The sequence below is a fragment of the Patagioenas fasciata genome, chromosome 3 (assembly GCF_037038585.1).
Source record: "Patagioenas fasciata isolate bPatFas1 chromosome 3, bPatFas1.hap1, whole genome shotgun sequence".
Lineage (NCBI taxonomy): Eukaryota > Metazoa > Chordata > Aves > Columbiformes > Columbidae > Patagioenas > Patagioenas fasciata.
Genome location: NC_092522.1, coordinates 24,604,524 through 24,618,340, shown reverse-complemented (window position 1 = coordinate 24,618,340; position 13,817 = coordinate 24,604,524). Strand labels below are relative to the sequence as shown.

The window sequence follows — 13,817 nt, the reverse complement described above, 5'->3', positions numbered from 1 at the left end:
TCCAGAAATTAATTGGTGCAAAAATGTCAGTTGCCCATCAGATCTTTTGCAGAACTTTTGGCCAATTTAACCCTGATTTCTTTAAAAATGCACTGTATCTGTGTCAGATTTTAGACTAGCAAACAAAAAGCAATATTTAAAGTAGCATTTTAAGTATTGATATGTTCAGAAAGTGGCATCTTCTTTCCTTCAGTGAGCAACGGGGAAGAGAAATAAAAATCTTAGCAGCAGCAGCAGCACTATTCAAATACAGTACAGTGAAGCTTATCAAATCAGTGACATCCTTACATCTGTAGAGAAAAATATTGGCAAACTATCACAAGGTTCACGAGCTATAAAACAGGATGTGCTGGTGTACTAAACCTTGACAAATGGGCAGATTATCCCATGTTCCATCGTCTTGACATATTGAAACCATGTTGTCTAAGTCAGGGTAACGGATCTGGAATCCTTCATGACAGCTGATTATTAACTTATCGCCAGTCCTGTATGTCTTGTTATGAATCTCTGCATCTTCAACATGTGGAACAAGGCAATCTGTGACTTCATGAAAAAAAAAATAGGAACTTCATTAAAAAATCATGACTAGCTACTCAATAATCAAGCTCTTAAGCAAAAGTTATCAGTTAAAGTAAGTGGTCTGCCCTAACTGCTTGGAAAATACATGCATTTCAGTAAACATGTCCTTTCCCTAGTTACAAGGTCTATAGCACCGTAGTAGAAGCTCACATGCTGCAATAATGGATAATTCCCCCAGACTTTTTAAACAAACAAAATTAAGAGCATTTAGGAAGACTTTTACATTTTGCCCTTCCATTCAGCATGTGTGCAAATTACACCGCAATGTCTGACTATCCTGAAGTCCCAAGCGAAGGCAGATCCTTTGACAGCACTGAGGACAGGACAAAAGAAAAGATAAAATACAGACATGGCATGAGGAACACAGATAAACTGCTGTTTTGGCAGAGAGACAGATGAAAACCTGGTACATTTATAAGGGTTTATCCAGCTCCATTCCACAGAGTTCATTATGAGAATGTCTTCACTTTAATCTCATTGATTCTGTTTTAAAATCAGATAACTTTGTGTGCCTGAATTCATATGCCTTCAGAAGCCATGATTTTTAAGGCTCTGAGCAGCATCTCAAGTGCTTATAGAAGACTCTCTGCAAGGGAAATGAGTGCAAACCTCTAGTGATGTACAGGAAGATACCTGCCTGCGATACGTGTATTGGACAGTCTTATATTTCACTATATATACCAGTGCCAAAGACAACAAAGTATAAAATAAAACCCAGAAGACTAAAAAAAAACGAAAGATCTTGTGCGAAGTAGAAGGAAAGGGTGAGGCAGGGTAAAAATCCCTCTGCTAATGCTGAATAATGAAGAGACAAGCCAAGAGGATATAAAGGGATAGTCCAGGTGACTCAGAGTTCGTTGTCCTCATACATGCAAAGTGAGAATAAACAGAGAAAAAGACTAAATATAAGGAAAATATAATCAAAATTATATGTGTGTCTGCCAGCAAGCAATCCATGACAGAGATAGTGATAGAAATTTCCAGGCATCGAAACCCACAAAGTGTTTCAAACAAAAGCAAGACAGTAAAAATATTAGCCTGTTTTATGCTGGCTTTTTTTTTTTTTTCCCAAGACTTGTGGTAAAAAGACACAATTATCTTCATTTAGGAATGAAATATTTATTAAAAAAAAGCTTCAGAAGTCCTTTGAGACTTTCATGAAAGAGAAAGATTCTGCCATTTTCATCGGTAATTCTCACTAAAGATGAAGAGGTAACTCTAAATTTGTATTTAGCAATTAGTTGTGAGCATCCACAAAGCAAAGCGACAACAGCTTGCTTGTTTGTTTCAAAGCGCAAATAGAAGCAAGATAAACTGTCATTTAGCACAGCACACGCAAACTGCTAAGAGAAAATATATTTCATAATGTATTTATTTATTTAGGCAAACTAGGGGAGCAATTATTCTGAGAGTCCATCACTACATTTCACTAATATGAAGTGGAACAGTGTGCTTCCCCAGCTAAAACAAATTTTACTTTGTACCTTCCTGTTACAGGGATGTTTTCTAAAGTCCATGGTACTTAGACAACTTTCTTATGGGGCCTGGACATATTATTAGCCAAAAAATCCACAGTTTCACTTGTTACTGTGAGCTCCTTGGCTGCTGCTGTGGGTACCTCCTGCTGTCTGTACCAGGAAGGGCTGGCAGTCTGCCAGGCCATTTGAGAACCTCCACCAAGAACTTTTATTAGAATTTATTAATTTATAAATGCCCAAGTCTGGGAGGATGCATACCGTAACAGAAGGATATAAAATGCACTGTGATGAGGTTGCAGCCATCACCTTTGAAGACTGGACAATTTTCTCTCTCTGGCAAGTTAATAACAGAATCATGGAATCAAGGAACAGTTTGGGTTGGAAGGGATCTTCAAAGCTCATCCAGTCCAACCCCCTGCAATGAGCAGGGACATCTTCAACCGGATCAGGTTGCTCAGAGCCCCGTCCAGCCTGGCCTTGAATGTCCCCAGGGATGGGGCATCTACCACCTCTCTGGCCAACCTGGGCCAGTGTTTCACCACCCTCAGTGTAAAAAATCTCTTCCTCATGTCTAGCCTGAATCTCCCCTCCTTTAGTTTAAAACCATCACCCTCTTGTCCTGTCATAACAGGCCCTGCTAAAAAGTCTGTCCCCATCTTTCTTATAGGTCTCTTTTAAGCACTGGAAGTAATGAATCCAACACTTCTAGAAGACAAGTCCTAACAGCCCTTCTAAGCACTTGAATGCCAGGGATGGAAGGAGTGTATTTTTTTCATGTGCAGCCTGGAAAAGATCACCCAAACTCTCACCAAATATATTCTTGTCTGCAGGCCCCTTTTCAGTATCAGCAGAGAGTGCTGACACTAAGCCCTCAATGCTGTCATGAAGAGGCTCTCCTGGGCTCCCCCAGGGATGGGCTGAGATAGGTGGGGGACCCTCTGTTGCCACGCAGGAGGAGGTCAGAGACAGATGTCAGAAGATACCAATGAACAGCTCACTCTCTTGGCATAACAGCTTTCTGTTGCTATACATACAAAAGAGGTGTGTATACACAGACTACAGTAAAATATGAGATTTCACTTTCAAAGTGGCGGACATTGATTCTGTAACAATGCTCTATTACAGCGACTTCATCCCCATTATTCCAAGTAACAGCCGTAGATCGAATCACTTTAATCGGCTACATGTTGGCAGGGAACAGCGATAAGTTGCTGACTGTACCATCCTTCGCCCGCAATATGCTGGCTGAGGTTGATAACAGGTCTGTCACAAGCCCTGGCTAAATGTGGGACCAGCGGGCCACGGTATTACAGCTATTTTTCCTCATGCCTTGTAAGCAAATGCATTCCTGCTGTCTGAATTTGTATTGTGTAGGAATTAGCCAGGCATAAATTGAAGTAGCCACCTGTCCTTTAATAACTGGATTAGGTGACACGAATTCTGCTTGGAAAAGCTGAGAATAAGTGACTGAATTTTAAAATATTCTGTCCTAGAAAATAAACTGCTTTATTCTAAGGACTTTTCAGCAAATCCATGGAAGCTGCTAAACCATTCAAGGGAATACATGGTCTTTAACCAGCATCGAACAGCAATGGCTATGACTTATGCTTCTCTCTGGCAGTTTTACACAAGCTCCTTATACCTACTGTGTGAATATTAAAGTGGGTCAGCCAAAAGAATGCCCAAGTTAGGAACACATATCTTATCTTGCAGGGGCACAAAGAGGTGGGGTGCAGCCAGGTACAAAGGCTCATCTTCACCTAACAGAATCACAGAGTCACAGAATGGTAGGGATTGGAAGGGACCTCAAAAGATTGTCTAGTCCAATCCCCCAATCTACTTTCAAGTAGATGCAGCTTTGTACATTATGAGCTCATTGCTTTAGCAAAGCATGTCCCCCTCCATCACAGGAGGATATTTTTTTTGGTCTGAAGAGTAAAATTTGTTAAATACTATAGTCATAGTGCTTTAGTTTATGCATATGTAAACCATGCATCATCTCTTAGAACTGTTTTTTCCAGCCCATGGGGAAGGAGGACCATCCTCCCTCCTCAGAAGAGCAGCTGCATCATAAAGGTAATTCAGAAGAAAGGCATGACCTGGACATTACAGAGATAGCCACAGCATCCATGGGTACCAGCTGGCTTGGCATGCCTTCTGTCTATGCAGGTGAACTCTTACCCTCCAAAAATTGTCCCTGGTCCATGCTAATCCATATGGTGCTTGCAGGAATTGCTTGGGAAGCACTGCTTGACCTTGGTCAATACCATGTCAGGGACCTTTCTAACACTGCAACAGTATGTGCAGTTGCACAGCCATGCCCTGGCCCATGCTCTGGCACTGTTTTGTTGACTAATCTACATGTAAACTCAAATGCAGAAGTCCAGTGCTCCTATGTATCTCACTGTGGAGCAGTCTCTGAATTAGCCTTGACCACATCTAGCCACAACACTGACAGGCTGGAATGGAGAGGAACAGGGAGGAAGGATGAGAGATCATAAAGAATGGGTTGGATGCTGAGACAACTCATCTGCACTCTGTCCTTTTAAAAGCAAACATTTAAGATCAATACTGTCTGTTTTGGTTTAGTTTGGTTTTGTTTTGTGTTTTAGTAGTGTTAAATCCATAGCACTGTGTTAGTACAGTAGTTCCGTGGATGGCAAACACAGTATTTCAGTGTGTACTAAATAACACCTTCCCTTTATTGTCTTTGCTTGTATTACAAGAGTGCTCAGAGGCTTTGCCTGAGATTTGTGGCTGTTGTGCTAAGCACAGGTTACAACCATTGTATAGTGCTTGCAACCAGGCTTAAGAATCAGCAAACACCGGGCAAGACAGACAAGAGATGGAGAAAAAATATTTCAGTTGTCTCACAGATCCAGGGACAAAAAGAGAAATGAGAGCTAAATATCATACAGGAAAACTCTGGCCAAAAAATGCTCTAGTCCACTACTTTTACAGCAGGTTTATCATCCCTGTCAGTGGGAGGATGAGGCACTGAGGACATCTCACAGGCATCTGCTTGCAGAAGCACTGGGAGAGAAGGGAACAGCTCTTTGCTTGGTTGCCAGCCTCACGTAGACTGTAAATTTAGATTAAACCTCAGAGGGAAGAGGTCACATTTGTTCCAAGTAGGGCAACAGTCTCAGCAGCCACATTATCACAGTGGGAGAAGATTAAAGTTTGAACAACATGACATATTGTTCTTAAACACAAAATACAAAAATTCCTACCTTAGAGCTTTGGTAATTATGTGCACAACCTTATTAGAATTGATGGAAGTGACAGTCACAACATGCAGTAGATCAACAGGAGAACATAACTCTAAGCACACAGATTTTTGACAGGGCATTTATTGGGCACCCACTCATGCAACTTCATTCTCATACTGACACATAACATCTCGCGGCTCTTAATGAGAAATGACAGACCTATAAAATCAAATAGATTGGATGAAGAGCTCCAGGCAAATGTATTAGTTTTAAAATCAATTACATTCTGAAACAGGTCGCTTTGCTTCCTTTAGTTAATAGCATTTGTTTGTGATTACAGATTGTTCTAGTAAACACATAACTACAACTAAATATGCATAAGATATAGACATAAAATTATATGTAACCACCCTTAGTTGAATCCAAACTTCTGAGATTAACTTAAAATGAACTACAGTATCAGCTGGCAATATCCGACATCTGCATATACTGTGATGAGAGGTATGTATAGCACACCACAGCACACATGGCAATCAGGCCCTGCTTTAAATGAGTAACTGCAATATAAAGTTTATTTCGCCTTCTGATAGCTAATCATGAATGTCAAAACATTAACTTCTTACTTCTCCAGTAGTTGCTAAAAATTTCAGATTTCTTTTTATACATCATTACAGAATTTCTGCAATGAAGACTTCTATGTATGTTATTAGTCAGCGGAGAATTACAAACTCTGTTATAATTCCTCTTTAACTGCTCTCCAGATGTGCCACCTCCCTGCTGTGCCCATCTCTCATCATTCTTCTCCCAGTACACAAAATGATCACTCTAAAAAGCACTTAAACAAATGCTTAGGTCTCATGGATTGTCACTGAACCGTTGCTTAGTATTTGTTCTGAATCAATGCTTATATTGTGCTTTGGAAAGAAGAATTAATTCCATCTTCTATTGTTTTTTTTTCCCATTGCTAAACCCTAGGATTGTTTTAATAATACCTGAGGTATTATTCTACTGTTAATCAGGAAAGTAATTAAGCACTTGCTTCACTAAATCCTAAATCAGGTTTCTGCTCTTCAGTCCAAATAATTTTGAGCACAGAACTTTAACAAGACTAATCACATAATTACAGTTATGCTCAAGCTTAAGTGCTTTGCTTGATCAGAGCATTAGCTTGCAATCTTTTTTAAGTGTTCTGTGCTGTAAAGTAATGATTATCTCTTAAGCAACTGTTGTCACATCATCCATCACATCCTCATCTTCCAATTTCTTCCTTTTTTGAAAACACCTGGCTTGAGTGTTGATCACACTGACATCAGTGGCAGTTCTGCTGTTGATGGCACTGTGATCAGAAACTTCCTCCATAGATGTCCACTGGACTGGGTGGTCTGGGAAGAGGTTTGAATATTGAATAAAACATGCTAATGCTTAATGTAACAACTGCAGTGGATGACAGAGATACTATTTCAAAGATGTGCATCAACATCCTGGAAGCTACCTGTAATGGTAGATTTTCCAAGCATTACAGCTTTTTCTAGTAGTCTGAATACCCAGTTTAGACATATTCTGCTGTCACTCTACATGTATTTTTTCTTAAATTGCCATGAGGTGAGAGACAAGGGCATTTATGAAAGGTGGCTGTAATGGGAATGGGCATGAATTTCATACATCCATTATTTTCAAAGGCACCAGGTTGTTTCTTTGACATTGCCCCATGCCACCATTATGACCAGATGCTATTGGCCTCAATTGCCTTTACATTCTGCACATCAGGTGTCATCTCAGTGCATACCCTGAGACAGCTCCAATCTCTCATGCACCACTTTCACACAGACCATTGTTTAGGGTTGTGTCCTTCACATGTATCTCCTAAGCATGGTCCTCCCAGGCCCTGCTTGCTCCTGTTGTGGCACATCCCTTCGTGCAGCCCTGTCCTGGCACAGGAATCTCATACCCACCCACCCATCAGCATGAACAAGTACTTGCAGCTTTTATACACGCTGAGTGATGCATGATCCTATGGAGGAAATGTGTTTATCAGCCACATAAGTCTTAATTTACTTTTGAATGAAGTCCATATATTTATCTGACTTTAAATGACAGAAGGCATCCTGAAACAGATTTTATCTTACTCCACCTTGAAGACAATGAGGCCATGGCTAACGACTTCAGTAGAGAAACCACAACACTAAAATGTATGCAGTTGATTTAACTAGCACTTTTCATGTCTGTTGATTTTAATAGCTCTGTTGACAAAAAATAAATCAACAAAAATAACAAGCTATATCTATAATATACTTAGTGAAATAAATTGTTCGTGCTGCTATGTGTTCTCCTGGCCAAAATTTACACTTATGACATCCAAATTAATCCTGCCTCTGTCGAACTCCTAGAAGAAGAAAGTAATTTAACGTCCCAATTATTTAAAACCAAATATAAGTTCAAAAATGCAATATGATAAAAATAAATTGGTTTATGCTATAATAGTTGAATTATCTCAAAGTAAACTTCTACTGTGACCTTAAACTTCTGCAGTCCATGTGTATTTGATTTTACTACTTGAATCATGCACACATCATAAAACGTAATTGTTTAAAACTCCCGATTAGCAGGAACAGTAACACTGGAAATTAATTATATTTTCCTAGTAAAATATTGCATAAAGGATTATTAAGTGGGTAGCTTTAACAAATAGTTACAAACAGTTTACTTATACTGGAGGATGTTTTCTCTCTCTGCACCTATTTGTAACTAGCTAAAAGGAAAAATGTATTATTTTTTCTTCAGATTTATATCCCTTTCAACACATGCATGCACTCACACAACCTCTCACGGTATAAATTTAACTGACAAATGGGGATCATGGATGGGATGGATGGGAAACTAAATTATGTATCAGATAAGATACAGCAAAACGGACTCCAGCCTTCTGTGTTTTGTCCTGAGACACACGGACATGGTACATGGACAAGTGAGAAGAACTGACATTGGTGAAATGCTTTAAGAAAACTGACTTACCTTCTTGTAGGCACACAGGTTTATCACTGGGTTTCCAGCTCAGGGAGCCATTAAAGTGTCTCACACAAAGTTTTTTTGAAGTACCATTAAGCCTGTATCCTTCTTGGCAATGGAACCGGACTACCACGCTTTCAAAGAAAACACCTGCGCTGGGTGTCTTGTATCCATGTTCAGGAGCTCCAGGATCAGCACAAGTATGTAGGTCATCAAACCCTGTGTCAGGCAAAGAAACAAACTGTGTTCACTTACTCCGCATGCAGCTGTAGTTGCGCTTTTTCTACGTTTTTCCATTTGATGTTTACTCTGGATGGGGGGGCTCATATCTGCCATTAATGACCGCTAGCAAGCCAGGGGAGGTTTAGGTTGGACATTAGGAAAAGGTTCTTCACCCAGAGGGTGCTGGAGCACTGGAACAGGCTCCCCAGGGAGGTGTCACGGCCCTAAGCCTGACAGTGTTCAAGAAGAGTCTGGACAACACCCTCAGACACATGGTGTGAACTGTGGGGTTGTCCTGTGCAGGGACAGGAGTTGGACTCAATGATCCTTGTGGGACCCTTCCAACTCAGGACATTCTATTATTCTATGATACTTGGTAACGGGTACTCCCGACTCAGGAGAGGAGCAACCTCCAGCTACAGCAGAAATACTCAGGTGACAGAAACATTCCTGTTGTGTTATGCAGCTACTGAGGAAGCAAAATCAACCACACTACTCAGCAGCTGACCTGGAAAAAAAATAAAGCACTTGACCCAGCCTACCAGTGGGGATTCACAGTAATGTGTCTGTAATTACTCTTGGGGACTATGGGATTTTGGAGGTCTAGTACAGTCACTGGAAAGAATAATAGTGTGTCAGAAGCAGAGAGGAAGAAGAAATAAAGAAAAGGGTATGGAAACTAACTGCTATCCAAAGGCATAGTAACTAAAACAGAAGATGAGTTACAGGGAGATTTTGAGCTGGGAGGGAGCTCTACCACAGGGAAAAAGGACACTGCAATGTTGGATGCAAGTGATCCCCTTATCACCTTGGCTTGGTGGTGCTACCACATTCTTAAAACACTATGATGGGAGCACTGTATTACTGCACTGATGCCAGAAGGGAGTTTGTAAAGCCCTTTACTTCCACGAAATTAACTGTAAAATAACAAACAAAAACCCAACAGTTGCAATCGTAAAGTGTGACTGTGTATCACTTTATCAAACTCATTTCAATGTCATTTGCATAAACTGAAACTTTTTTTACTGCAAAGCAACAAAGGTTTAGAGCAGCACTGAACAAGTACTGCACACTGAAAGAGGAAATAACTTTGCAACAGGAGCAGCGGGGGGGCAATTAATGCCAGTGGGAGGGATGCTTGGAAATTTGAAAATCATTGCACTGTAGCTTTAATGTTTTGGTTTAAAAGAATAGTATCAGAGAGCTACTTCCTGCATGATAAGGATGAAGTGCCTCCATGGTACAGTCAGAGAGAAGGATGATATTACAGTAAAAGACTTTTAAAAATAAATCCCTGTTTCCCGAGGCGAAATCATTCCCTCCACCAAAGGGCCCGGTGTGACGCTGTGGCAGCCAAATGGAGAGCACTGAAGGTGATAAAGGGCTCTAGCACTCGAACACTTAATTTCTCCCTTCAGCCCCCTGGCTGAAGGCTGTTAGTGCAGAACACAAGAAGCACATGCTGAGCCACTGTGTTGTACATCTCACTAGCTGCTCCTGCCTGCAGAGGCAGGGCACAGCGCTGGGTCACCAGAGAGGTTTGCATCTTCCCAGTTCTATCCATGGCTGATTTTATGTGAGTCTCGATCACTGCGCTGATCTCCCCAATCAGGCTACAATTTCCAGAAGGTGACCTAATGGCCAGAACCCAGCCCAAATACCTGTGTGCCATGCCATGGTGAGACCCCACCTGGAGTCCTGTGTCCAGCTCTGGAGCCCTCAGCACAGGAAAGACATGGACCTATTGGAGAGGGGCCAGAGGAGCCACAGAAATGATCAGAGGGCTGGAACAGCTCTGCTGTGAGGACAGGCTGAGAGAGTTGGGGCTGTTCAGAGAAGAGAAGGCTCTGGATAGAAATTATTACAGCCTTTCAGTACTTAAAAGGGGCCTATAAGAAAGATGGGGACAGACTTCTTAGCAGAGCCTGTTGTGTTAAGACAAGGAGTAATGGTTTTAGACTAAAAGAGGGGAGATTCAGGCTAGACATGAGGAAAAAATGTTCTACAATGAGGGTGGTGAAACACTGGCCCAGGTTGCTCAGAGAGGTGGCAGATGCCCCATCCCTGGAGACATTCAAGGCCAGGCTGGATGGGGCTCTGAGCAACCCGATTTAGTTCAAAATGTTCCTGCTCGTTGCAGGGGGTGGGATTGGATTAGCTTTGAAGGTCCCTTCAACCCAAACTATTCTGTGAGTCTACGCGTGCTGGAAAGAGCCAGCACCTACAGCCACCCTCTGCCCCTCTGCAGTGCTCCGATACCCAGAGCTCTTCACCTAAAGAGATTTCACTTTTAATAGTTTCTGCTTTCTTTGCTGAAGCAGCACAAGTGCAGCAGAGCATCTGCTCTTAGGTGGCTTTACTCCCCCAGCCAGTGAAATTTATCACGAGAAGTGAAGGGTCAGTGCAGTAGCCAAGTCAAACGAATCTCTGAACTTCACACCCCTCATCTGCCGCATGGCTGAAGATCTCCAGTGCAAATTGCCCAAGACCCTCTGTTATTTTTTAATATGACAAACAAAGAGAAACACAGGCATTATGTTCATGGGAATACATACTGTAGGCAATACTTAATAATAGATTAGGGCTGTCCATTTTTACTGGAGATTAAAAAGAAGCTTCTTACGCTTCAGGCATCAAACTCACATCCTTCAATGAAGTCAGTGATGATCCTAATTATTTTCCACTAAACCAAGAGATAACATGACATTTAGCTCAATTTTATTACTTGGGTAATCTCAGAGTTTGCAGTCAGGCAAGGAATATCATAACCCACCTTGAAATATGTGTCCTTTCTTATTAACCGCATCAGGGAAATGTACACAACTGCCTAATACTGTGCCTCTGCAATAACAAAAAAAAAAACAAAAACAAAACAAAAAAAGGTGCGGAGGTCACATACAATTTGCCAGGTAAAAAAATCAGCCAAGCTCGTTTCTTAGCTTTCATTAAGTCAAATATGCAAAGTTAGAGATTTGGGGACCATTAGCACAAAACCCAACATAGAAGGCAAGAATGTTTTTTTCCCTGGCGCAGCCTTATTCAGTGACCATGCTGCCACTTTTCTGGTGACCTTTGACAAGCAAAGATTTTCATTCCTCCCAGGGATCATTTTGCAGTAGATTGATCTCTTAGGTTATTTTCTCGAGAACAGTTTGTGAGCAGACAAATCTATCCCCAAGAGGAATTCCCAAGAAGGAACTGGAACATGAATAGAAAAATTGAATTATGTACTCCCTAGTTTCTACAAAGCCAGCAGCCAGCTGTTATTCAGCTACTGAATAAGAGATGACACACAGAATCAGCACAGGATCGCTGCTTCCATGCAGCATTTCCACTGCTCATTCCTGAAGCAAGGAAGAAGGAAAAAGCCTCAGAGAATAGCCAGTTAGGCGGATTACACAAAATATGGTAAGTTCTTATGCTAAGACCATAAAGGCAAAGCAAACAAAATCCCAGCCCCATCTTTTCTCCACCAATATCAACAGTAGGCTTGGCCCAAATCTTGGCCATGCTACAACCAGTGGAAGTTACTTGCACAGCAAACTTCTTTGTGAAGATGTGCATGATCCAGGTGCCAAACAGTGAAGACGGTGCTGTCCATCTTTTCCTGCACTTCTCCTGAGGAGGAGGTGAGGACCTGAGGGAGGAACAGCGATGCTGGCATCTTTTGGTACTCTGAGGGTACCACAGGTGGTTTGGAAGGGGCCACTACAACCTAGAGAAGCCAAGAAGTGCCCTAATTTTCACCAAGGTTGTTCCCCTCTTGCACGAGAGGTGTGCTGAGTATTTGACAGCTGAGTCAGCTGAGAGCTAAGTCCATCAGTCTTCTCCAATTTAAGTATGAAACTTCTGGTACAATATTCAAGAACAACAATGCTGAAACAACCCTGAGAACTGCTATCTTCCAGTTGTCCTTAATGAGATAAGACTTGGACCCTTTACATAATAATCCTTTTCATATCATCTCACCTAGTTAAGCTCCATCCTATCAAAAATGAGTAAACGCATGTCTCCAGTGAAATACTGCTTGGCATATTAAGCCTTTTATTCCCATGATCTTTAGTTTCTTTCCTTTTTCAAAGCTATGCTTTTAAGAGTAGCTACTCAAAGTTACGATATAGTATTTTTATAATGGTAGGAGTAATCCCATGTTATAGACCGGACATCTTTTGCTTTTGTCCCTTTGGAACCTGATTAAACCAGCCAAAACAGTTTTCAGCCTGAGTCATAAGTCTTTGGAAAGAACGATAAAAGTTACATAAATGGGAAAGCTAATCACTTGATTATGACAGAAAGGTGTTATCCTGCAGGAAAGAGTATATCAAATAAGATTTTAAATTACTTAGAACTACAATGGATTCTGTTTCTTTATACATCCTTCCATGATTCTTTGGGGAGGAAACGAATGAAATTTTACTTTGACTTCTGCACTTTTTCTCATGGTTACAAAGAGGGAAGAGGCACGTACTAGTAAAAATTATACAACACACTTGTCATATAAAGCAGTAAATTTTCGTGTTACCTATAACATCAAAAATTTAGTAAGGTCAGCAGCCATCATCATAACACTGCATCACTAGAACAACTTTATGGGATGCTACTGTAGGGCTTTAAATCCCCAAAGTAAAAACTGCAAAATTAGTGCTGAAATGGAGTATTTCAGTAATGAGAATAACTTACATTCAATCTGCCTTGAAGTTTCCTGGTACCTTTAAGGGATGTTGTATAAATGAGCAATAATACCTTCTGGCAAGGGTCTGGTCATCTTTACCAGTAACACATGCAGTTGATACAGAACATAATTCCAGTGCTGGACCAAAAGGAGGTCATCAGAAAATAATAGTGCTCTTAACCTGGATAAAACACAAGCATTTTATGTGGGTTCCTATTTTACTTAAACTACTTGTTATTGTCAGTCAGATAAAAATTATGTCAAATTAATCAGAAGACTGAAAGATAAGTAATGCCCTCCTTGAGGTGTAAAATGAACCATTATAATGCATCTGACTGAACTGTATTTCTAGAATTCTGCATTTTATGTTCTCAAACATATAATGATTAATCTTGTCCCTGATTAAAAGCTTGAAATTTCAGAGCCAGGGCAAAATTACATATTTGTGATCATAAGAAATGATGATAGCCACAGCTGAATTTCAGACACTCCTGAAAAAAGGCAGGAGGAGGAATCCCTCAGCTCTTTGCATCATTCTCCATTTCTCTGCACTTTTTTCTCACTTTCCTCTTTTGTTTTTCTTGTTCCCCTTCTTTCCTCACCTCTATATCTTACAGCTCTCTGTAAATTCATGGTGCTGGCAAGGTG

General features: G+C 40.8%; 1 protein-coding gene across 2 annotated transcripts in view; it reads right to left on the bottom strand.

Moving 5' to 3' along the window:
* The window catches only part of SUSD4 (sushi domain containing 4), a 76,814-nt gene that overhangs the window by 22,908 nt on the left and 40,089 nt on the right, over positions 1–13,817 (bottom strand). For both annotated transcript variants that reach the window (XM_065834690.2, XM_071805955.1), the window contains exons 3-4: positions 8,282–8,494; positions 364–543 (exon numbers count right to left, since the gene is read on the bottom strand). In XM_065834690.2, the coding sequence (XP_065690762.1) occupies positions 364–543; positions 8,282–8,494 (393 nt within the window). The remainder of the gene's footprint in view (positions 1–363; positions 544–8,281; positions 8,495–13,817) is intronic.